Here is a 22,757-nt window from a genome sequence, read left to right on the forward strand (position 1 = left end):
ACAACTTTCCTATGATGCATAATTTGGATAAAGACTTTATAATTGGGACTTTGCTCTGTAAATAAATTTCTACTGAAGAGTTTCTGGCTGTTGTGGAAATGCATGTTTTGATTGGGTTTTGAAGGCTTGCTTATCTTGGATTTTCCAGAAGGAAACCTTTCTTCACAAATACTAACTTTGTATGTTTGCAGATTAGGGAAAGTCATTTGATTCTTATGAAGGCTTCAAGTTCTTCAGATTTACTAGATTGAAAGAAAGGAAGTTTTTCTACCATATGTATGTGTAGCATCTCTGAAAACTTGATGATGGTTTAGCTTCTACTGCTCCACTGTACTCTCTGTGAAAGTCTCTAAAAAGAATATTATAATAATGCTTTTTCTGTAGCACTCAACCATGTTTTTAGATTTTACTTATGAAGTAAAATTTTAACATTAACATTTCACAATATAATTAAATTAGAGCATGATGTCTCCTTTAAAAATATTTTAACACTTCACATACATTTCTTTCTTTCTTTTTTTTTTTTTTGCCAGTCCTATAGCTTGGACTTAGGGCCTGAGCACTGTCCCTGGCTTCTTTTTGCTCTACCACTTGAGCCACAGCACCACTTCTGGCCTTTTTTTTCTATATGCGTGGTGCCGGGGAATTGAACCCAGGGCTTCATGTAAGCAAGGCAAACATTCTACTAATAGGCCATATTCCCAGCCTGACTTGTTATCAGTAAGTTGAAAACGCTATTTTTCTAATCAAGGTACACAATTAAGTTGCTGTTTATTGGTGACAAAAATGGAGGCTGCTAAGATTTTAATAGGTTTGCAAATAATATAAAAACCATTTCAAGGATAGAAGATATAATGGCTTTCATGAGGAGACAGCAAAGGTACCAAATAACTAAATACTCTATAGGGTTTGTTTTTTTTTCAAATTTTTATTATCAAACTGATGTACAGAGAGGTTACAGTTTCATACATTAGGCATTGGATACATTTCTTGTACTGTTTGTTACCTTGTCCCTCATACCCCCCTCCCTCCTTCCCCTTTCCCTCCCCCGCCCCCCCCGGAGGTGTTCAGTTCACTTACACCAAACAGTTTTGCAAGTATTGCTTTTGTAGTTGTTTGTCTTTTTTTACCCTGTGTCTGTCAAATTTGGTATTCCCTTTCAATTTCCTACTTCCAATACCAGTATACACGATTTCCAATATACTCAGATAAGATTACAGAGATAGTGTAGGTACAACCACGGGAAGGTGATACAAGAACATCATCAATAATAGAAGCTACAGATACACATGGGACGTTGAAAGTAGTTACAACTGTGATATAACAATTGTCTCCATAACATGGAGTTCATTTCACTTAGCATCATCTTATGTGTTCATGAGGGTATAGCTATTGGGCCTTGTGATGCTCTGCTATGACTTGCCTAAACCTGTACTAATTATTCCCAATAAGGGAGACCATAGAGCCCATGTTTCTTTGGGTCTGGCTCACTTCACTTAGTATAATTTTTTCCAAGTCCTTCCATTTCCTTACAAATGGGACAATGTCATTCTTTCTGATAGAGGAATAGAATTCCATTGTGTATATGTACCACATTTTCCTGATCCATTTGTCTACTGAGGGGCATCTGGGTTGGTTCCAGATTCTTGCTATGACAAATTGTGCTGCGATGAACATTGTTGTGCTGGTGGCATTACTGTGATTTTGTTTGTGTTCTTTTGGATAGATACCCAAAAGTGGGGCTGCTGGGTCATAGGGGAGTTCTATATTTAGCCTTCTGAGGAATCTCCATACTGCTTGCCCTCTCTAGGGTTTTTATGCAAACTGAATATTTGGGCTCTATTGTATCAACCTTGCAATGCACTGGGTGATTTTGTGAGATTGGAAAGTCACTCTTGGTAGATTCCTACTTTAAAAGGAGCTTTTATCTTTGGCTTTCACATTATTTCAGCAATGGAACCCTTTTTTGCAAGGTAATTTTTAGAACCCATATACACAAGTGAATGCATACACCCTGCCCCCATATAAATCATATTTTATTAATATAAATTTCATTCTGTAACCTTTATGTACACAATGACAAAATATTAAGTCAACCAATGAAAACATAATAATGCATGAGTAATATGCTATATATTTGAATTTTTGTCATACAAACCCCCTGAATTTTAATATAAGCTTTCATGTCCCTGAATCTCCTCCACTAATTCTTGTCTAATGCAGGATATATTTTGGAATATCTTGTGATAAGTGGTCCTCTGAAATGTCTCCACAAATTTGAATTGTCCTTTTGGATTAGACCCCTGAGTTTAATTCAGATTGCCTAATTTTAAAATGTTTCTAGGAATGAAAAACATAGATTTATGGGGTTTGGTTCTTTATAGCCAATGATTTTATTCCACAGAATTCTTCTCCTTGGAAGGATCTACTAAGCAGTTAATGCAGTGACTTGATATTGTCCATATCTTTCATCTTCCATTATTAGCTCCAAGACTAACTGACCTACTGGGAATTATACATTTTTATTAGCTTGTGAAATAAATGAACACAGTTGTTTATTTCATTGAACTAGGTGATACTTCTTTAGATGTGAATATTAAATAGGCTCTACTGTATCTAATTATAAAAGTTGTAAATGTGTTTAATGGATACAATGTACTTTTTCTATTCTGTACAGATTTGTCTTTTTAAAATATAAAATAGTTAAACGCATTACTTTGCAAGAAAATATGTGTTCCTTCTAGGGCTGTGAAATGATCTCATGTGCTTTAAGAAATTTGTAAATTATAGTTTTCTCTATCTTAACAAAGGGCTGCTAATGCTGTAGAACTGTAGTTTGAGAAAATTAGTTTGTGTACTGAATTTAGAGGTTAAGAATACTGTTCTCTTTTATTCTTAGAAAATGACAAATTGTTCATGATCATTAGCAAGTAAATTTTACCTAATGGACGAGGTCTTTATTTAATTTTACATTCTTATATGCTAAATACTTATATTCCTTAGAGGATTATTTCATATTGTGCTCTAGGGGTTTGTGCTGTTTATTTACCATATTTTGAAATTCATATCAAGTTGAGCTTGATTCCCATAAATCACATATGTATGCATATATACGAATTGTAAGGCAACTTGAAAATACCTTCTGGTTCAATGACTTTTAACTTTGGGAAGATAGGTTCATTAAAAGACAGTCTGAGAAACAAACAAACAAAAACCCCTCAGTTTCTGAGGCTTGCTTTCACTCATTGGCTGGACCTCTAACCTCTAACAGGGTTAGGTCTTTTTTTTTTTTTTTTGGCTACTTGTAATTTGGTAAGATATATTTACATAAAGTTACTATTAAAATACTTCGAAATTGGGGCTGAGAGTGTGGCTTAGTGGTATAGTGCTTGCCTAGCATACATGAAGCCCTCAGTAGCCTTCAGCACAGAGAGGCTCAGGGACAGAGCCCAGGCCCTAAATTCAAGCCCCAGGACCAGCCAAAACAAAAACAAAACCTTTGAAATATACTAGCAATTTCTTAATCTGAAGTGTGTCCTAATTCCATCTTGTAAAAACCAGTTAAGACAAAATCTTACATTTCAAAAAGCCTTTCTTGTTCCAAAACAGTTTCTCTGTTCCTTTCGATATCTGATGATATTGTCTTAGAATAAACAACGAAGGCCAAGCCACTAGGCCAAAGCGAAACTTTTAAGTAACCCACTGGATGGAAAAGAGTTTTCTCACGGAAATAGCTACAGGAAAGTCCTCTGCACAGGTTATACAAGCAGCCACTGACAGGCCAACCTGACACAATTCAGGAGCAGCTGGCATCCTCTGTTGTCACTCAGGGCGTGAGGGGGCGTGGCCTAAAGTTCTGTCCAATCATGCTCATAGCCTCAGGGCGGAGGTGGGCTCTCGCAGTCTCGCGGGTCTTTGTTTTGGAAGCTCGCCATCTTGGGGCCCTGTGGTTGGTGCACGTGAGTTAAGGTTGTTTGGCTGGTTGCCTACCAGTTCCCGGAGAGTTGCGGGGAGTTCTCCTGGACACCCGGATCCAGATATGGTATGTACAAGGCCTGTCTCCTTAGGGCGAGGTGGTTGTTGGCAGTTGGTGGGAACCGACTATAGTGGCACCGGACCTTCTAGAGTCCCCAGCCGCGGCAGCGGTTACCTCGGGGTCCTCTCGGGCATAGGATGGGGGCCGGGCCGGCAGCCAGCATCTAGGAGCCACCGCCCCCACCGCCCGGCCGTGGGATGGGGGCCGGACCGGCAGCCGGCACCTCAGGGTCCCCTCGGACGTGGGATGGGGGCGGACCGGCAGCCAGCATCTCGGGGGTCCCCTCGGGCGTAGGATGGGGGCCGGGTCGGCAGCCTGCATCTCGGAGCTCCCCCCACCCCCGGGCCGTGCGATGGGGGCCTGACCGACAGCCGGCACCTCAGGGTCCCCTAGGACGTGGGATGGGGGCCGGACCGGCAGCCAGCATCTCGGGGTCTCCTTGGGCTTAGGATGGGGAGCTGGGCCGGTGGCCGGTTCCTCGAGGTTTCCCCAGCCGTGGGATGGGGGTCGGGTCGGCGGCCGGGATCTCGGGCTCCTGTCCCATCCCCGGCGACCTCGGTTCCTGTCTGGAGCATGATTTGTGGAGCTCCGTGTTCGCTGCTCGGAGCCTGCCCGCAGTGTGTGCTGACCTCCGGCGGGTCATCAGGGGAGAGGAACTGTGATTCCTAGGGCTCCTGTCGCTCATTCTCTGTGAGGGGTCATTCTGTTCCCCTGAGTTTTCTAAGTGTTGGGGAAGCCGGATCCCAAACCCTGGCCCCCTAGTCTAGCTCCTCCTAGGTCTGGCAATAAATGACTAAACTTCGACGTCCCCGCGGTATTCCTGAATTCCAACTCTGGACTTTTAAACTTTGTCTCCTTGTGACTTTCAAAGTGACCACGCCTTGAACCGCGGTCATCAAATCGCTTCTCCTCCAGAGTTGTTAAGATTAGGGGCACGAGCCACTGGCGCAGGATCGCTGAAACCGGAGCTGTTGTTCAAGTGGTAGAGCGTTTGTTTAGTCTTGAGCAGAAAGCTCAGGGACAGCTCCTAGGCTCCGAGTTCAAGTCTCAGGACCAGACTCCGCCCCCACCCCCTCTCCACCGAAAAAGAAAAGGCCGTAGTATTTTGTTATGCTTGAAGTACTGGATGACAGGTAGGTGTGTGTGTGTGTGTGCGCGCGCGCGCGTGTGTACGCTCACCCTCTCCCCTCTATTGGGGTTTGAACTCAGGGCCCCTTGCTCCCTTAGCCACCCCTAGGCTGGCGCTCTACCTCCACGTCCTGCTTTTATGTGAGTAATTGGAAATAAGTGTCTTTGGGATTTGTCGGCCTGGGCTGACTTTGAAAGAAGTCCTCAGATCTCAGCCTCCTAAGTAGCCAGGGTTATAGACATGTGCCTGCTCTTAAATTGTACTAGAAGCATTACAAAGCATATTTATGTCTTTTGGGATGCTTATTATCCTTAAAGTTATTTTTGGAGGGGGGGTGCTTGCTAGACTAAGCCATCTTCTTGTTTTTGTTAATTATTTTTAGGATATAATTTCACTTCCTGTCCAGGTGAGCATCTTAGCTGAGATGCATCTATTTTTAGGCTTCCTGCCATAGCAGAGTTTACTGGCCACACCCTCTAGCTTCCCTTCATCCCCCTTTGACTTTTCTGTGGGAACTGGCCTGACATTTCCTCTTACTTCAGCTTCTCATGTAGCTTGGGTTAACAGGACTGCCCCTAGCTATGAGTTGAAAGAAGGTTTAGTGAATTTTTCTGCCCAGGCTTACAGACATGGGCATAGGTGCTCAAGGCTTCCAACTTTTCAATAAAAGATGGTGTATGTATTGTTGTTGTTGTTTTTTTGCCAGTCCTGTGGCTTGGACTCAGGGACTGAGCACTGTCCCTGGCTTCTTTTTGCTCAAGGGTAGCACTCTGCCTCTTGAGCCACAGTGCCACATCCGGCCTTTTCTATATATATGGTGCTGAGGAATCGAACCCATGGCTTCATGTATAGTAGGCAAGCGCTCTTGCCACTAGGCCATATTCCCAGCCCCAAGATGGTGTATGTAATAATTGTGCTCAGATTGCAGGAGCTTGGCCTTTTGCTTCATTTCATTAAATACACAAATTAGTTTTTAAAAGCCAGGTTGTCAAGTAGCTGCCAAGTGTGTTCTACACCTGTCTTGTACTAAACAGGGATCTATACTTTTTGACCTTGTCTGTGGGTTGCTGTGGAGGTTGTTGTTCGTGGTTTGTACACACATTATAAACCACATTTTTACCATTCACAAATGTCTTATTTAGTGGCATTACGTATCTTCAAATTAATTTTTAACAATTTGTCACTAAGTCTATAGGAATTTTTCTTCTCCAAATGAAATTAACACATCTAATAGATCTAACATGCACTGCATGACCTGGCAACTACTCTGGAGTTTGAATCTAGGGCCCTCCTGCTTGTTACACAAACACTCTACCTTGCCCCCAGCCCTCTACTTTATGTCTGTGGGATTTGTCATCTGTAAGAGTGTTACAAAAGTGGCACTAGGTAATGCTTGTCCTCTTGTGACTAACTCATGTCATGTAGCATAATGTCTTCAAGCTTCATGTAATAGTTTGTGTCAAAATTTTATTTTTGAAAGTTTAAATCACATTTTGCTCAGTTCTTTGGTAAAAACTGGCCACGATGAGTAATGGTACTATATACTTTGTGTACAAAAATCCATTTTAGTCTTATTTTGTGTAGTACAGTGGTGGCTCTTAGGATAGTTGTTTCTTGGTCATGGCTTTCATGAATCTCCACATATCTCTGCTCCTGTTTCTACTATTTTACGTTACCACCATCATTGTATTACTGCTCTAGTTCTTCCATTTACTCCCAGTGCTTTGTTTGCTGGGATTTTTTTCTCTTGAATCCTTTGTAATGTATAACTATTTTATTGGGGTTTTGATCTTGAGAATCATTCAGTAAGTCCACCAATAACATAGAATCAAAGAACTCAGGGCTGGGAATGTGGCTTAGCGGTAGGTAGAGTGCTTGCCTAGCATGCACAAAGCCCTGGGTTCGATTCCTCAGCACCACAAACAGAAAAAGCCAGAAGTGGCACTGTGGTTCAAGTAGTAGAGTGCTAGCCTTGAACAAAAAGAAGCCAGGGACAGTGCTTAGGCCTCGAGTCCAAGCTCCAGGAATGGCAAAAAAAAAAAAAACAAAAAAAAAACAACTCAGTAAAGTTCTTGTAGTCACTGTAATGGTTTATTTCTATGAAAAATCCTCTATAATCAACTTTGGGACCAGATAGCAAGGTCCAGGAGTTGTACATGTTAATTCAATGTGGTGTTACCCCACACATCACAGAATCTTGGTGCTTTCATCAGAGACCTCATAGTAGTGAGACTTATTTTTTCTCACCTTTTTATTGATTTTGAAAGTAACTATATTTTGCAGATATTCAAGAGGGACACTGGATTTTGGAGAACAGAAATACATAACCTATGACATACTATTTTTGCCTAATTTTCATTAGAAAATTTAAATCAGCTGTCTATACGTAAGAATGTGATGCTTCTATTCATATATAATGTTAAATTAGTTTATTGCCTAGAGAGAATTGATGTCTTTATGATGTAGAATTTTGTTATTCATGAATATGACACTCTTTATTTACTTATTTCTTTTTTGCATCCTTTTTTCTATCTAACTTAAATTTCATAATTTATTTGGTAGTTTTTCTTATATGTTTGGTGGTGTTATATGAAAATTCTAATCTATGTAAAGAATTTAATGTGCTTTTTTTTTATTAATTGTAATTATTGTTTATGTGGTACTAAGGAATTGAACCCAGAGCCTCATGCATGCTAGGCAAGCTCTCTACCACTAAATCACATTCTCCCTCCCCCTTTTTTGTGGAGCTTGAACTCTGGGCCTAGGCATTGTCTCTGAACTCTTTTGCTCAAGGCCAGCACTCTACCACTTTTGAGCCACAGCTCTACTTCCTAATATGTTTCATAGTCTGTTAATTTAATTTATCATGTCTTCCAGTTGGAAATAGGTTTAGGAGATTTTTTTAGGTATAAATTACAAAGCAAATCTTAATTTCACTTTTTATTTTATCTTTTCATTTGAAGTAATACCTTTTGGTAATAAATACTATGGAGATGGAGTATCATTTGTGTGTGTGTGTGTAAATAAGTTTTGTTTTGTTTTTTTGAGACAGAGTCTTGCTCAGTAATTAGTCCAGGTTAATATTAAACTTGCCATTCTCCCACTTTCTCCTTCCCATCTGGAAAAACAGAGCATTTTTTATCCTTCACTATTTCTTTTTTTCTTTTTTTTTTTTTTTTTTTTTTTTAGTTGATGAGGCTTGAACTCAGCTTCCTGCATGCTGTCCCTCAGCTTTTGTGCTCAAGGCTAGTGCTCTAACCACTTTGAGCCACAGCTCCACTTCCATTTTTCTGGTGGTTAATTGGAGATAAGTCTCACGGGTTTTCCTTCCTTGGACTGGCTTCTGACCCCATACTCAGATTTCAGCCTCCTAAGTAGCTAGGATTACAGGTGTGAGCCACGAGTGCAGTGCCAGGCTCTGAATTCTCTTTCATTGAGGTTTGTTTTTTTTTTCCCTTTATGACAAAAGACTTATTTATTAAAAATGTCTTTTAAATGTCTTAAGTGTATGATCACTTTTTTCCCCCTCATAGAGCTATGGATACAATGAGATACATTTTTTAAAACTTTAATAAAGATTTAATGTACCTTTTATAAAGGTGGTATAGAGAAGCTTTACAACTATATAAATCAGGTGGACAGTGTCACTCCTTCCCTTGCTCTCTCCTAATTTTTCCCTCCTATCTCACTGGTTTTTTAATATTGAAGTTTTATTCATTCCTAGACTAAATGTTAAAAAGTCCTTTCTCAGGTCCGTGGTCTGTTTCTCTTCCTCAATCACTGAACATTAGTGTTTCTTCAAATTTTGTACTTTTCTGTTTTTTTTTTATCTCTTAGATTCTCTTTGAGCCATTTCTCTCTAAAAGCTTCAGCTATCCAATAATATTCTGTTGCTTTCTGAAATCATTTTCCCATTAAAATTTTCTTCTGAATCTAGATCATGTATCCAATGGCCAGTTCTGCATTTCCACTTACTTGAACACATTGTTATTTTCCCCAAATTTTAGTTTATAGCATTAGCTGTCATTCAGACAGCTTAGAAACAAACTTCAATTTTTGCTGTAGTGGCAATAAACTAGTATTAAATTCTAATTATTACAATTTTTCCTTCTGTGTCTAGAATGAGTTCTCTGATCTGTGTTTGTGTTACCCTGGTTTCTTTTCTTGTTCTTCCTTAAGTCTTTTCCCATTCTTTTATAGGATGACTTTCAAAATGCAGATCTGGCTGGTGGTGTGGCTCAGTGGAAAGATGCATAGTAGGCTCAAGCAAGGCCTTGAGTTTAAATCTCAGTACTGGCAAAAAAAATGAAGGTCTGTTCAAGTAACTGGTTTTTATTGCTCTCCCTTTCATTGTTTGTAGCCTGTGTTTCAAGAAGTTAGTGACCACCTTTTGAGGACAGTGGAAATTTTGTATTTCAGAGGGAAATACAAATTGCTTGTAAATATAAGCCATTTACTCGTACCAGTAAGCAATGACATTTGTTAGAATTGGATTAAGCTTTTAAGTGGAAAATCACTTAATTATCTGTTACTTAAACATGTGCACTACCTCCATTACTCATCACAGTATAGATGAGTCCTACTGGAGGCTCCATTAATCCAGTCCAGTCCTGGGCCTTGGACTCAGGGCCTGAGCACTGTCCCTGGCTTCTTTTTGCTCAAGGCTATAGCACTCTGCCACTTGAGCCACAGCGCCACTTCTGGCCATTTTCTATATATGTGGTGCTGAGGAATCGAACCCAGGGCTTCAAGTATACGAGGCAAACGCTCTTGCCACTAGGCCATATTCCGAGCCCCCAGTCTCATATTAATGAAGACACATTACATTCACGTAGAATATCTGAACCTCTTTCATTTCATTGAAGGATACAACCTAATGATACAGAATTGTCTTATTTTCTTCCTTATTACCCTGTTCTGCCCTGAACCTGAAACCTAGTTTATCTTCCATTATTTTAAACATATTGGTTCTTAAGATTTCACAGTAAGGGCTAGGAATATGGACTACTGGTAGAGTTCATGAAGCCAGCACCACGTAAACAGAAAAAGCTGGAAGTGGCCCTGTGGCTCAAGTGGTAGAGTGCTAGCCTTGAGCAAAAGGAAGCCAGGGACAGTGCGAAGGCCCTCAGTTCAAGTCCCAGGACTGGCAAAAAAAAAAAAAAAAAAAGATTTCACAGTAGATCATAGTTCTTTTCAGGAGCATCTTTCTTGCTAGGAACAAAGACAGTTATAGACTATAAACCTATAAGTGTTTTTTATATTAATTTATATATTTTATATCATATATTTTAATATTATAATTACTAAATTTAATGTACAAGCAAGTTCATTTTATTGATTCCTCCCTCCCTCAGATGATATAGAATACGAATCAAGCTGGATCTTATATAAGACATGTTCACATAGAATGAAAATGTTCCTGGGGTTTCTTTGGGGAGGGGCGTTGGGAACCTGAACTGAAAGATTTGGATGAAGAGAAATGTTTCATTACAGGGGTTCGTGTCATTTGAGGATGTATCTGTGGATTTCACCTGGGAGGAGTGGCAGAACTTGGATGATGCTCAGAGAAACCTCTATAGAGATGTGATGCTGGAGACCTACAGCAGCCTGGTGTCCTTAGGTGAGCAGAAGTTCTCAGTAATTTAGTAGAAGCACTTTCTTTGACTTGCACCTATTTATGGAATTCAAATTATTTTAACATACAGTGATCAGAAAGTGTATGAACTGAGACATAGCACTTTATATTGGGAACTTTTAAAAATCTTTTCTTGTTAGCGAATTTGAAATGTTGAAATTCATTGTTACTAACTACAGTTGTACAATAGAATGTTGGAAGTTATTCTTCCTATCCAGCTATTTCCCTGTTATGTGTTAACTATGATCTTTCCATACATTTCTTCTGCACACCTTCCCAGGCTCTGGCAATCATTATTGTGTTAGATCAGTTTTATTTTCTATGCATAAGTGAGAATATTCAGCAGTCTTCACTTTTTTAAAAAAAAATTTTTTTTCAAAATTTTTATTATCAAACTGATGTACAGAGAGGTTACAGTTTCATACGTTAGGCATTGGATACATTTCTTGTACTGTTTGTTACCTTGTCCCTCATATCCCCCTCCCTCTTAGCAGTCTTCACTTAACATAAATGTTCTTTAGTTCCATTCATCTTAACGCAAATGAGAAAATTATGTTTATTAAAAAATACAAAATGGTTAATAAACTCTTGTCTATATATGCCACATTTTCTTTACCCATTCATCCATCAATGAAGGTCTATGTTGTGTTTGTGAGCAGTGCTAAATGTGTAAGTGCAGATTTTGTTTGTTTTGCAGTAGTTTGAACTCAGGGCCCAATGTCTGCTAAGCAGGTGCCCTACTGTTTGAGCCACAGCTCTAACCCTTTTTGTTCTCATCTTTTGAATAAGGTCTTACATTTTTGTTCATACTAGACTGGGCCACAATATTTCCTACTTGGGCTTCCTGAGTAGCTGGCATGACAGACTTACAACCACTGCACTCGGCCTTTTATTAGTTAAGATTGGGATCTTAAGGTTTTTTGTTTTGTTTTTCCTAAGCTGGCCTCAAATGGGTCTTCTTCATCACTGCTTCCTTAGTAGCTGGAATTACAGCTGTGCTTCACCAAAACTAGTAGTCTTGTACCTTTGACCTTTATTTTATTCTATTTTACTTTATTTCATTCTATTCTATTTTGTCAGTTGTTGGGGCTTGAACTCAATCTGGGTGCTGTCCCTGAGCTCTTTTGCTCAAGGCTAGTGCTCTACCACGTTGAACCACAGCACCCCCTCTGGTTTTTGAATGGTTAATTGGAGATAAGTATCTCACTGGGACTTTTTTACCTGGGCTGGCTTCAAACTGTGTGATTCTCAGATCTCAGCCTCCTGAGTAGCTAGGATTATAGGCATAAGCCACTAGTGCCTGGCCCTTTTGATCATTTTATTATGACTCAAACCTGTTAGGTCAAACCTGTTAGGGATCCCTCAAGCTTGCTGGCCTTGGTTATACATATCTTTACTGTGATTTTAAAAAAGCCCATTTTAGCCAGGCACTGGTGGCTCATGCCTATAATCCTAGCTACTCAGGAGACTGAGATTTGAGGATTGTGGTTCTAGTCCAGCCTGGGAAGGTAAGTCCATGAGGCTCTTTTTTTCAATTAACCATGAGAAAACCAGAGAAGTAGAGCTGTGGCTCAAAGTGGTAGAGCAAAGGCTTGAGCAAAAAGGTCAGGGACAGCATCCAGAACTAGAAATCAAGCTCCATGACCACTACCACCACCAAAAAAAGATTAGAAAAAATTTTTTTTTTGCCTTATTATTTCTGTGGTTGATGTTTTCAGCTTGTGTGTTTTAAAATTTCATTAACCAGAGATTTTTAGTCTAAAATGTCTGATGGTGTTTTTTTTTATGACTTATATTTTTTATTAATGTCTTACATTTCATGAATTGCTTTATTTCATTGTATTGTTTATCTGTATTTTCTTGTGTTTTCTATTTATTTTCTTGCTTCTTTTTTGTTTTTATTTTTTTGTTGGCTGGGCTTAAAGTTGGCCTGGGTGCTGTCCATGAGCCTCTCTGTACTCTAAACTACCACTCTACCACTTGAGGTATAGCACCACTTCTGGTTTTTGAGTGGTTAATTGGAGATAAGAGTCTCATAGGAACTTTTCTGCCCAGTCGGGCTTATAACTGCCATCCTCAGATCTCAGCCTCCTGAGTAGCTAGGATTACAGGCATGAGCCACCAGCACCCAGCTTTAATGTTTCTTTCTTCTTTCTTTTTTTTCTTGCCAGTCCTTGGGCTTGAACTGAGGGCCTGAGCACTGTTCCTGGCTTCCTTTTGCTCAAGGCTACCACTCCACCACTTGAGCCACAGCACCACTTCTGGCTTTTTCTGTTTATATGGTGCTGAAGACAAGCACTCTTGCCACTAGGCCATACCCCCAGCCCCCATATGGTGCTGAAGAATTGAACCCAGGGCTTCATGCATGCCTGGCATGCACTCTACCACTAAGTCACATTCCTAGCCCTAATGTTTCTTAAAATCATTCATTCTTTTATTTCTCAACCAATTCAACTCTATAAACTCTCTTTTACAAAGTATTTGAGTTGGTCTTATGATTGCTTAGTTCCTAATGTAGAGATTTTGTCAGTCTACAGTATTCCTGATGGGGAAGTTTGACACAATTTTGACGTCATTTCCTATTATCAGGTCATTGTGTTGTCAAACCTGAGGTGATCTTCAGGTTGGAGCAAGGTTCTGGGCCATGGATGGTAGAAGCAGCTGCATTCTGGAACTACCCAGGTCAGTAAATGTGTAGTGAGTGATGACCAGATTAGGAGAGGTCATCCAATATTAGTCATATGGGATGACTCCAACTTTCCATCCTCACCTCAGGTTCCTGGCCTGAGGAAAGCGAATCTTTTACATTATATCCATAAGTGCTTTATATGTATATGTACAGGTGTGTGTATAATTATCTATTATACAAGCCTAATCGGATTATTAGATTTATCAAACTTCAATGTCTTTGTATTCATCTTACACATTTTTGTTACCTGGGTATTTGCTCTAAATTCTCAGGTTTCCTTTTTTGTCCATTTTCATAGCTTGTTTTTTTTTTTCCTCAGGCAGTTTTTCATTTTGGTACTTTCTGTTCTTGGCATTTGATCACCTTCTACAAACTAGTCATTTTAGATTACAATTATGTCAAACGCTTCTTAAAGCACTTACATTTTGTTGAGACTAAAAATGAAACTAATACATATAATATTTTATAGTAAGATAAGAGCTATGGCGAATACTTTACCAAGGTGAAGGGGAAAAAAGCCATTTTATTATAGAAAAGGTCTAAAGGGAAGCAGTTTTAATAGGTTTAATAAGATTACTGTTCATTTAGATTAATTTTAAGATTACTGTGTTGTTGTTTTTTTAATTATTTTTTTGCCTGTCCTGAGCCTTAAACTCAGGGCCTGGGCACTGTCCCTGAGCCTCCCTTGAGTAGTTTATTGGAAAGAAAAATCTCATGTACTTTTCTGCCCAGGCTGGCTTCAAACCACAAGCCCCAGATCTCAGCTTCCTGAGTAGCTAAGATTATAGGTGTGAGCCACCAGCACCATCTAAGATTACTATTTTCCAAAGTTGATATACAATATTAATGTGATTATAAAATTGAGTTGCAAGTGGCTGTGATTCAAAGGAATTAAATGCCATTATTTAAATAATAGTTTTTCAGGTTGTTGCCTAGGAAATTGATAAGACCATAGCAAAAGGGATCCAGAATTTGGCCTGATATGCCAAAACATAGTCCAAGAAAATGACAAGTATACAGCACAGGAACATAGAAAGGAATGATCCTGGATGTGCAAGACATCTAGGTGATGTCGGGTGTGAAGGACAAGTGAAACAAATATTTGATGTTGAAGGGTTTATGTATAAGAATGAGATTTTTAGTTGCATTTCCTTTTCTCTAGGGAAGTTATTTAAAGAGAACAAAGAAAATAAATTCATATAGTAGACTCCATTCAGGAACAAGGCAACTAACCATAATATCTTCACCAAAGCAGGTTATTGCTGCAAGAAAACTGTCTTTTCTATCAAAGTGTGTTGATAAAAACTTCCTGTTTTGGCCTGGTGGCTTGCTTCTTGTTGAAAAAGAGAAACTGTTTTGGGATAAGAAATGGTTTTTGAAATGTAAGGTTTTACCATAAACTGGTTTCAAGGTGGAATTAAGACACACCTCAAACTATTATAGAAACAGCAGAGGACCCAGGTATATTTTGGGTTTAATTCTGTATTGCCAATCTTAATGTATGTGCATTATACTCTCTTCAAACTAGCCAATCATGAGCATATTGTGAACCTGAGCTCAACTAATCTGAGCAGAGGTGGGGCAAGGTGTGCTCTGTTATGGATACAATAGAGAAGCTATTCATCCTCAGGATAAATAGCTTGCTTTCTCTGTGTGCTTGCTTTCCAAACTTTGGGCTGATAGTACACCATTCTGCAAAATCTTAAAAACACATTTCAAAGATGCTAGGTACAGCTTGGTTTATAGTTTTGAAGGCAGGTGCCTGGGGCTCTTGAACTTGTGTATTTTGAGATGCATTTAGTAGATTTGATTATGAAGTTGGAGGAGGCTATCTTCTTCTTCACCTCAACCTCCTCCTTCCCCCTCCTCCCCCTCTTTTTTCTCCTCCCCCTCCCCCCTCCTTTTTTTTTTTTTGTTTGCTGGTCCTGGGGCTTGAACTCAAGGACTAAGCTCTGTCCCTTGAGCTTTGGTGCTTAAGGCTAGTGCTCTACTGCTGGCACTACAAACACCACTTCTGGCTTTTTTCTGAGTAGTCTATTGGAGATAAATCTCACTGACTTTCCTGCCCTGTGCTGCCTGGCTTCAAACCACATTCCTCACATCTCAGCCTCCTAAGTAGCTGGGATTACAGGTGTGAGCCACCAGTGCCTGACTGACTATATTCTTATAGATGGGAGATAATTTGTGTTTGAAAAACTTCATAACTTTCTACCACAGTTCCTCTGGGAAGAGTGTGTCAGCCCTTTGCCTAAATTGTGTTCCTGCTCAGTGAGGTATAAACCTCATCCAAGTCTACAAAGTAAAAAAAAAAAGCAGAGTAGGATGAGATTTACCCAGTGCTGCTATAATAAAGAATTAGATTTTAAAATATTTTTTAAATACATAAATTTTGAAAACTAGAGAAAATAGGTAAAACAAAGGGCATCTGAAATCATTCTACTGAAATCTATGTTATATATCTTCCCCATTTTTCAAAACAATATAAAAACATAAATAAGGTTATTTGACACTATAAAATCATTGAATGTAATTTCTAACATTCATTATAGACAAAATGCCCACACATTTTGAATTACCTTTTGAAATATTAGGTCATTAGTGTAAGAATGTTCTTCATTGTTATACTTGAATTTCTTAAAAATGTGTTGATCATGAATAGAGCTATTTACATCTCATTTTAGATGTCCAGAAAGAGAATGACCTGAGTGAGACTGGCCACAAAAATCAAGAGAGAAGCTTAGGGCAACTTAAAGTTACCAGCAACAGCCCGTCAAATGAGAAGGTTGAAGAATTCAGAAAAGTATTTAATGGGAGCTCAAGCTATGTTTCAAGACTTACTATAAAGAATAAAAAGTCTTCAGGAATGGAGCCCAAGGCACTTGATGTATGGCAGGAGGTGCATCTTTCTAATGAGCCTAGTGAGATGAAGGCTGGAGAGGAACTTGATGGTCTAAATGAAACTTGGAAAGCCCTCAGACATTCTGAGCATCTTAGTCTGCCTAACAAAAGTCAAGGTAGGCAGAAGAACTTACAAAGAAAAGCTTTCAGCATGAAGGCATTGTGGAGACATAAGAAGTTACATGTAAGACATACCTCCACTAAGGGCAGTGAATGTGGGAATGCCTTTAAGAAAGTAGCACATACTACCCGAGATATGATTCAGGCAAGAGGGGAAACTTTTAAATATAACATATGTGAGAAAAGATTTTATGAAAAATCTAAACATACTAAACGTGAAAAAAGATACAAAGGGCAAAAATATGAATGTAGTGATTGTGATAAACTTTTCATTAAGAAATCAAACCTTATAAAACATCAGAGAATACATACAGGGGAAAAGCCCTATAAGTGTAATGAATGTGGGAAATTCTTCTGTCAGAAGATACAACTAACTGTGCATTGGAGAAACCACAGAGGACCAAAAGCCTATGAAGTCTATGAATGTGAAGAAAATTTTAACCAAAAGCAAAACCTCACAAGACATCAGAAAACTCAGATATGTGAAAAACCCTATGGATGCAATTTATGTGGAAAATCCTTTTATCGGAAGTCACACCTTTATAGGCATCAGAGAGTCCACACAGGTGTGAAACCCTATAAATGTACATTTAAAGAATGTAGAAAAAGTTTCTTCCATAACTCATCCCTTATTATACATCAGAGAACTCACACAGGTGAGAAGCCCTATGAATGTAAAAAATGTAGGAAAACTTTCTACTCTAAGTCTGACTTGAATGTACATCAGAGAACTCATACAGGTAATAAACCATATGCATGTGAACAGTGTAGGAAAACTTTTTACTCTAAGTCACACCTCAGTATACATCAGAAAATCCACACAGGTGACAGACCGTATGCTTGTGAAGAATGCAGGAAAACTTTCAACCGTAAATCTAACTTCACTGTACATAAGAGAACTCATGCAGGTGATAAGCCCCATGGATGTAATACATGTGGAAAAACCTTTCATCGGAAGTCACATCTCCACATGCATCAACGAACTCACACTGGTGAAAAACCACATGCATGTAAAGAATGTAGGAAAACCTTTTACCAGAAGTCCAGCCTTATCAGGCATCAGATAATTCACACAGGTAACAAACCATATTCCTGTGAGGAATGTAAGAAAACTTTCCTACATAAGTCATCCCTGACTGTACATCAGAGAAGTCACACAGGTAACAAACCATATACATGTGAAGAATGTAGGAAAGCTTTCTACTCTAAGTCACATCTCACTGTACATCAGAGAATTCACACAGGTGAAAAGCCCTATGAATGTAAGCAGTGTACAAAAGCCTTTTACCAGAAATCACACCTCAGCAGGCATCTGGTAACTCATGGAAATGAAAAACAATTTGAATGTAAAGAATGTTTGAAAACTTTCTACCATAAGTCAACTCTCAAGACACATCAGAGAATTCACATGCGAGATAGTCCTGTAGTGACACGGTTTGAATGTGAAGAATGTTTGAAAACTTTCCACCATAAGTCATCTCTCAAGTTACATCAGAGAATTCACACACGCAATAAGTCTGTAAAAAATATGGAAAGCTCTTTTGCAGAAGCTATCTTTACCAGAAAGTTCACATAGAGGGAAACATCCTAAAATGAATGTGGGGGGTGTGAGAAGGCATGTCGGTAGACACCAACGAACTCAGACAGCAATCATATCACAGACTGGCTCATTTCACGGAGATACAGCCTGCATTTTATTGTTTGAAGCATCGTGTACTTGAACTTTGCAGTGGCATATAGGTGCATGTAGTGGTCATTCAGATGGCCCCTATAAGTACTTCTATTAAGTTCTTTCTCCCTGACTTCTGAAGTTAACAAGACCCCTAGAATGGGCCAAATAGAAGGTTGTTGTGATTTAAGATGAATATAACTAATTCAAAAGAGCAAAGAGCTTTCCATCTCTGCCTGTTGAACCGCTGAATATGTTGTTTGCATTGCAGTGTAAACCTGGTAAAGAAGTCCTTGTACATTGCATAATTGTCACAAGGGGAAAACTGCTTTCACCTTTTATTCTGAAGTCACTTTATGGAAAACAAAATTATGTGTAGAAGTACAAATAAATTTATGCCTTACAGGGCAATTTTATTTAATACATTGAGTTAATAAAGTTCACAAATCACTTTAATAATAATAATAATAATAATTTTCCACAAATTTTCTCAACTTCTCACGTTTCAGTAGTTTGTAATGAAGCCAAACTACCAGTTTCTGTTAATTTGATGGTAATTTTTAAGTGGGAGTATTATAGTATTGGAAATCATTTAAAAACACCCAGTTGTATACCAATAAGTCAATACAGTATTGCCATTCAGTATATTGGCCTGTATCTTGGAATATAAGTGGTAGCCATGACTGTAGGTCAGGATAGCAGCCAGGGTATGCTTTTAAAAAACTTCCAGTATACAGAATATTGCATATGTGAACATTTTATATAAATAGAAATTTTCCTTGTTGGGACCCAGTATAACTTCCAAAAAGATGTGTACTTTATGTAATTTGTATTGTATAGTAACTGAGCCTGAGATTATATCTCCGTGATAGAGTACGTGTTTGGCAGACCTGGAGTACTACTATCAATTTCCAGTGTAAATACGAGTATAACATACTTGATGTGAATAATACATATGGGATATATATTACTGTGACATTAAAATTTTTCACATTTGCGGGGGAACCCAGTGGCCTGTAATCCTAGCCACTCAGGAATCTTAGATATTAGGATCGTGGTTTGAAACCAGTTCAGGCAGCAAAGACAGCAGTCTTATACCTCCAATTAATCACTAAAAAGCCAGAAGTGGAGCTGTGGTTCAGGTGGTAGAGTGCTATCTTCGAACAAAAAAAGGTTAAGAACAGTGCCTAGACCCTGGGTTCAAGTAAGTAAAAGCAGATTTAATGGGAACATAGAAATTGACAAATCATTTAGTTGCTGAACCTGATGTCTTGAGTTCCACATCTGAACCATATAGTTCTTATGTCATCCAACTTAATGTAAAGCAGTTTCAGAAAAACAATAACTCCCCTGTATGCAGCCTGTGTGTTGTGTAGCAGATATGGATACTCACAACTCCAAGCCCTTAGAGTTGGAGGCATATTGCCCCAGGCCTAAGTAGACAGGGCTCTAAGGTTTATCACGGAGCCTTTTTAACCCCTGCTAACTCCACCACTTGACAATTCTTTTAATCGTTGGCTCTTAGCAGCAGTGAGTGGTGGCAGGAGCAAGGTGGCACGTTCTAATGTGAGAGCTGTTATATGGTCTTGGGTAATGGGACTCCTGGCCTAGATATCCTCAGCCTTTGACATCAATAGTGGTTCAGCTCTTGGGCCTCAAATGTTTGAAACATTTGGCCCTTGGGAGCTTTCTGGAACTTCCCAGCAACCAAGGAAGGCCTGCACTGTCTCTGGCTACTTAGAGCCTTTTGACTCTCTTACCCTTTTGACTCTCTTACCCTCTGTTTTCTCAACTTCATCCTTATTTGTCTCTGCTACCCGCCATCTTTGGTGACTTTGCTACCTATTGTTTCTGCCTCAGCTGCTGTCACTGCTTCCACTGTTCAGCATTGCTTCCTTGTGTTTACTGGGCCAGGTTTCTACTAAAATTTGTAACACCAGGGGGCAGCACGGAGGATGTTTCCTGGGTGGTCAGTATAAACAGTATGCTTATATAGCCAGAAGGGATGTGTAGCTAGGGTTTGCACCAATCACAGCCCCTCGTGCCTCGTGCAACTGACACCAATTGTGACACAATCTATTAGGCAAATGAAAGACCTTTTGGGTTGCCAGGGGAAATGCTTCCCTTCTGGATATCACTGCTTCAGATTGCTAATTGCACAAGCCAGGTGCTGTTGCCTTGAGTTTGTAATCCTAGCTACTCAGGAGGCTGAGAGGAGAATCGTGTTTCCAAGCCAGTCTGCACAGAAAGTGTGAAACTACTCTCCAGTTAATCACAGAAAAAGCTAGAAGTAGAGATGAGAGTAAAAGTTGCTCAGGGACAGCGCCCATACCAAGAGTTCAACCCCTAGAGTGGTAAAAACAAAACCCAAAACAGGATGCAAGCTGTTTGGAACAGTCAATGAGTATGGCTGTGCTTTGTGAAGTCAGTCTGCTTTAGCAGCTGTCTTATATAGCTTCTGTGAAGTGGTCAAAACAGCTGTTGTGAGGAAAGTCCATGCAGTTGGCTAACAGTCCACACAAAGCATCGGAGGCACCACAATCAGAACATCAAATTGCCCTAGCCTTAAGCATCAATTCAATCAGGGTGTATTGTATATATGAATGGCAATATCACAATGAACTTTCTCTTATGCAATTAAGATATGGTGATAAAAGTCTTTAATAACCCACTCTTTTAGTGGGTTTTAGATATACAACACACTATTATTAACTTTGACATGTAATACAGTAAATCTCTTGTACTTATTCCTCTTATTTGGTGGAATAAGCCTAACAACTCCCATCTCACCTTTGGGCTCTGCTAACCACTATTCTCTCTGCTTGTATGTATTCAACCCCCCCCCCCCCCCCCCCCGCCTTTTATGATGGATCACATTGCAACTTGTCTTTCTGGGAATTTCTTTATTTCTTAAAATTTATTCTATTTTATTGTTGGTTGTGGGGCTTGAATTCAATGTCTGGGTGCTTTCCCTGAGCTTTCTTTTTGCTCAAGGCTACACTGTGCCACTTTGAGCCACAGCACCATTACTGGTGGTTCATTGAGAAAAGAGTCTCAGGGACTTTCCAGCGACCCTCATAGCTTAGAATTGCAGGTGTGAGCCACCACTGGCACCTGGCCTGCCTTATGGTTGTTTTTTTCTTTTTTGCTTATTTTTTGCCAGTCCTGGGGCTTGAACTCAGGGCCTGAGCACTGTTCCTGGCTTCTTTTTGCTCAAGGTTAGCACTCTACCACTTGAACCACAGCACCACTTCTGGACTTTTCTGTTTATGTGGTGCTGAGGGATCAAACACAGGGCTTCATGTATGTCAGTTAAGTACTCTACCACTAGGCCATATTCCTAGCACACTTCCTTATGTTTTAACAACTAATACTATCTACCTAAATGAGCATGAGTGAAGATAAATGTTTCACCTAGGGAATTTCAACTCCTCAAAGCAAGTGAATGAGATGAATATGAAGAGCAAAGTTTTTACCAGAAGGGTGGAGATTGACAACTTAGTGGATGTGCATGGGTGTAGCATTCAGAGAAAGAGAGTTTGAGGTTATATATCTGAGAAAAAAAAATCAAACGAAAGAATGAAATAGACAAAAGAAAAAAAAGAATGAAACAAGTTAAATAACAAATGTTTATTTGTGTACTTCTTTGTTTTATTTAATTTATTTACCTATGTACGTATGTGTTTACTTATGCTGGTCTTGGGACTTGAACTTGGGGTTTGGGAGCTGTCCCTGAACAGTTATTTTTGTTCAAGGCTAGCAGTCTACCACTTCAGCCACAGCTCCACTTCTGTCTTTTTTGGTGCTTAATTGAAGCTAAGAGTCTCATGGACTTTCTGTTTGTGCTGGCTTCCAATCAGGATCCTTAGATCTCAGCCTCCTGGGTAGCCAGGATTACAGGTATGAGCCACTTGTGCCTGACTTGCTGCTTATTTTTTGAGAATCCTTAACTTGGTTTGTTAATATTGTGCTGATGACAAGGTAAATCATTGGTTTCCTAGTGGAAACACCACTTAGGAACTATGAAGTGTCACTGAGATAATACCTTGTAACAGACAGAATATTTGGAGTACAATTTAATTCAAGTCTCCAGCTTTCCTTAGAAGGTATACAAAATCATTTTAAAAGTAGCAAGAAAAGTATAGAAATAAGATTTATGCATATTATATGAGAGTCTTCACAATTCAAACTTGAAAAACTTCAAGATAAACTTCATGCAAATGACTTCACTAATCAATTTCATTTTAGAAATTTCATTTTAGAGCTGTATTTGCATAGCAAATTTTCTAGTGCTTTTTATTGGATGTGATTTGCAGTGAATGATAGCATCAAGTGGTTCATGAAGAATTTGAGTTGCTTAAGAATCTGACCCCTCACTATCCTTGGTCTTAATGTATTAGAATTAATTTTTGAACAGGTAAGAGTAAAATTTTAATTTTTAGATAATCCCAATCGAGTCTCTAACTGATGCTTCTTCCTATGGGACACTTAGGCATATTATGACATTATTCCAGGAGTTATTCCAGGATCCCGGAGACAGCTTGCATCCAGAGCATGCATTCTCTACTCCCTCTGGGCATG

At 39.2% G+C, this 22,757-nt stretch overlaps 1 protein-coding gene across 1 annotated transcript; it reads left to right on the forward strand.

The window, feature by feature from the left end:
* Positions 1-3,933: 3,933 nt before the first annotated feature.
* LOC125359526 (zinc finger protein 39-like) lies at positions 3,934-19,939 on the forward strand. Its single transcript, XM_048357308.1, has 4 exons — positions 3,934-4,042; positions 10,659-10,785; positions 13,390-13,482; positions 16,171-19,939. The coding sequence occupies exons 1-4, from the start codon at positions 4,040-4,042 to the stop codon at positions 18,081-18,083; spliced, it is 2,136 nt and encodes a 711-aa protein (XP_048213265.1). The 5' UTR covers positions 3,934-4,039; the 3' UTR covers positions 18,084-19,939.
* Positions 19,940-22,757: the final 2,818 nt, after the last annotated feature.

Source organism: Perognathus longimembris, chromosome 11 (genome assembly GCF_023159225.1).
Source record: "Perognathus longimembris pacificus isolate PPM17 chromosome 11, ASM2315922v1, whole genome shotgun sequence".
Classification (NCBI taxonomy): Eukaryota; Metazoa; Chordata; class Mammalia; order Rodentia; family Heteromyidae; genus Perognathus; species Perognathus longimembris.

What these genes read in the sequence shown, in the direction of transcription:
- LOC125359526 (XM_048357308.1), top strand. An exon ending in CAGCAGCCTGGTGTCCTTAG is followed by an intron (nt 10,786 to 13,389) that starts GTGAGCAGAAGT and finishes TCCTATTATCAG; the next exon opens with GTCATTGTGTTGTCAAACCT. An exon ending in TGCATTCTGGAACTACCCAG is followed by an intron (nt 13,483 to 16,170) that starts GTCAGTAAATGT and finishes ATCTCATTTTAG; the next exon opens with ATGTCCAGAAAGAGAATGAC.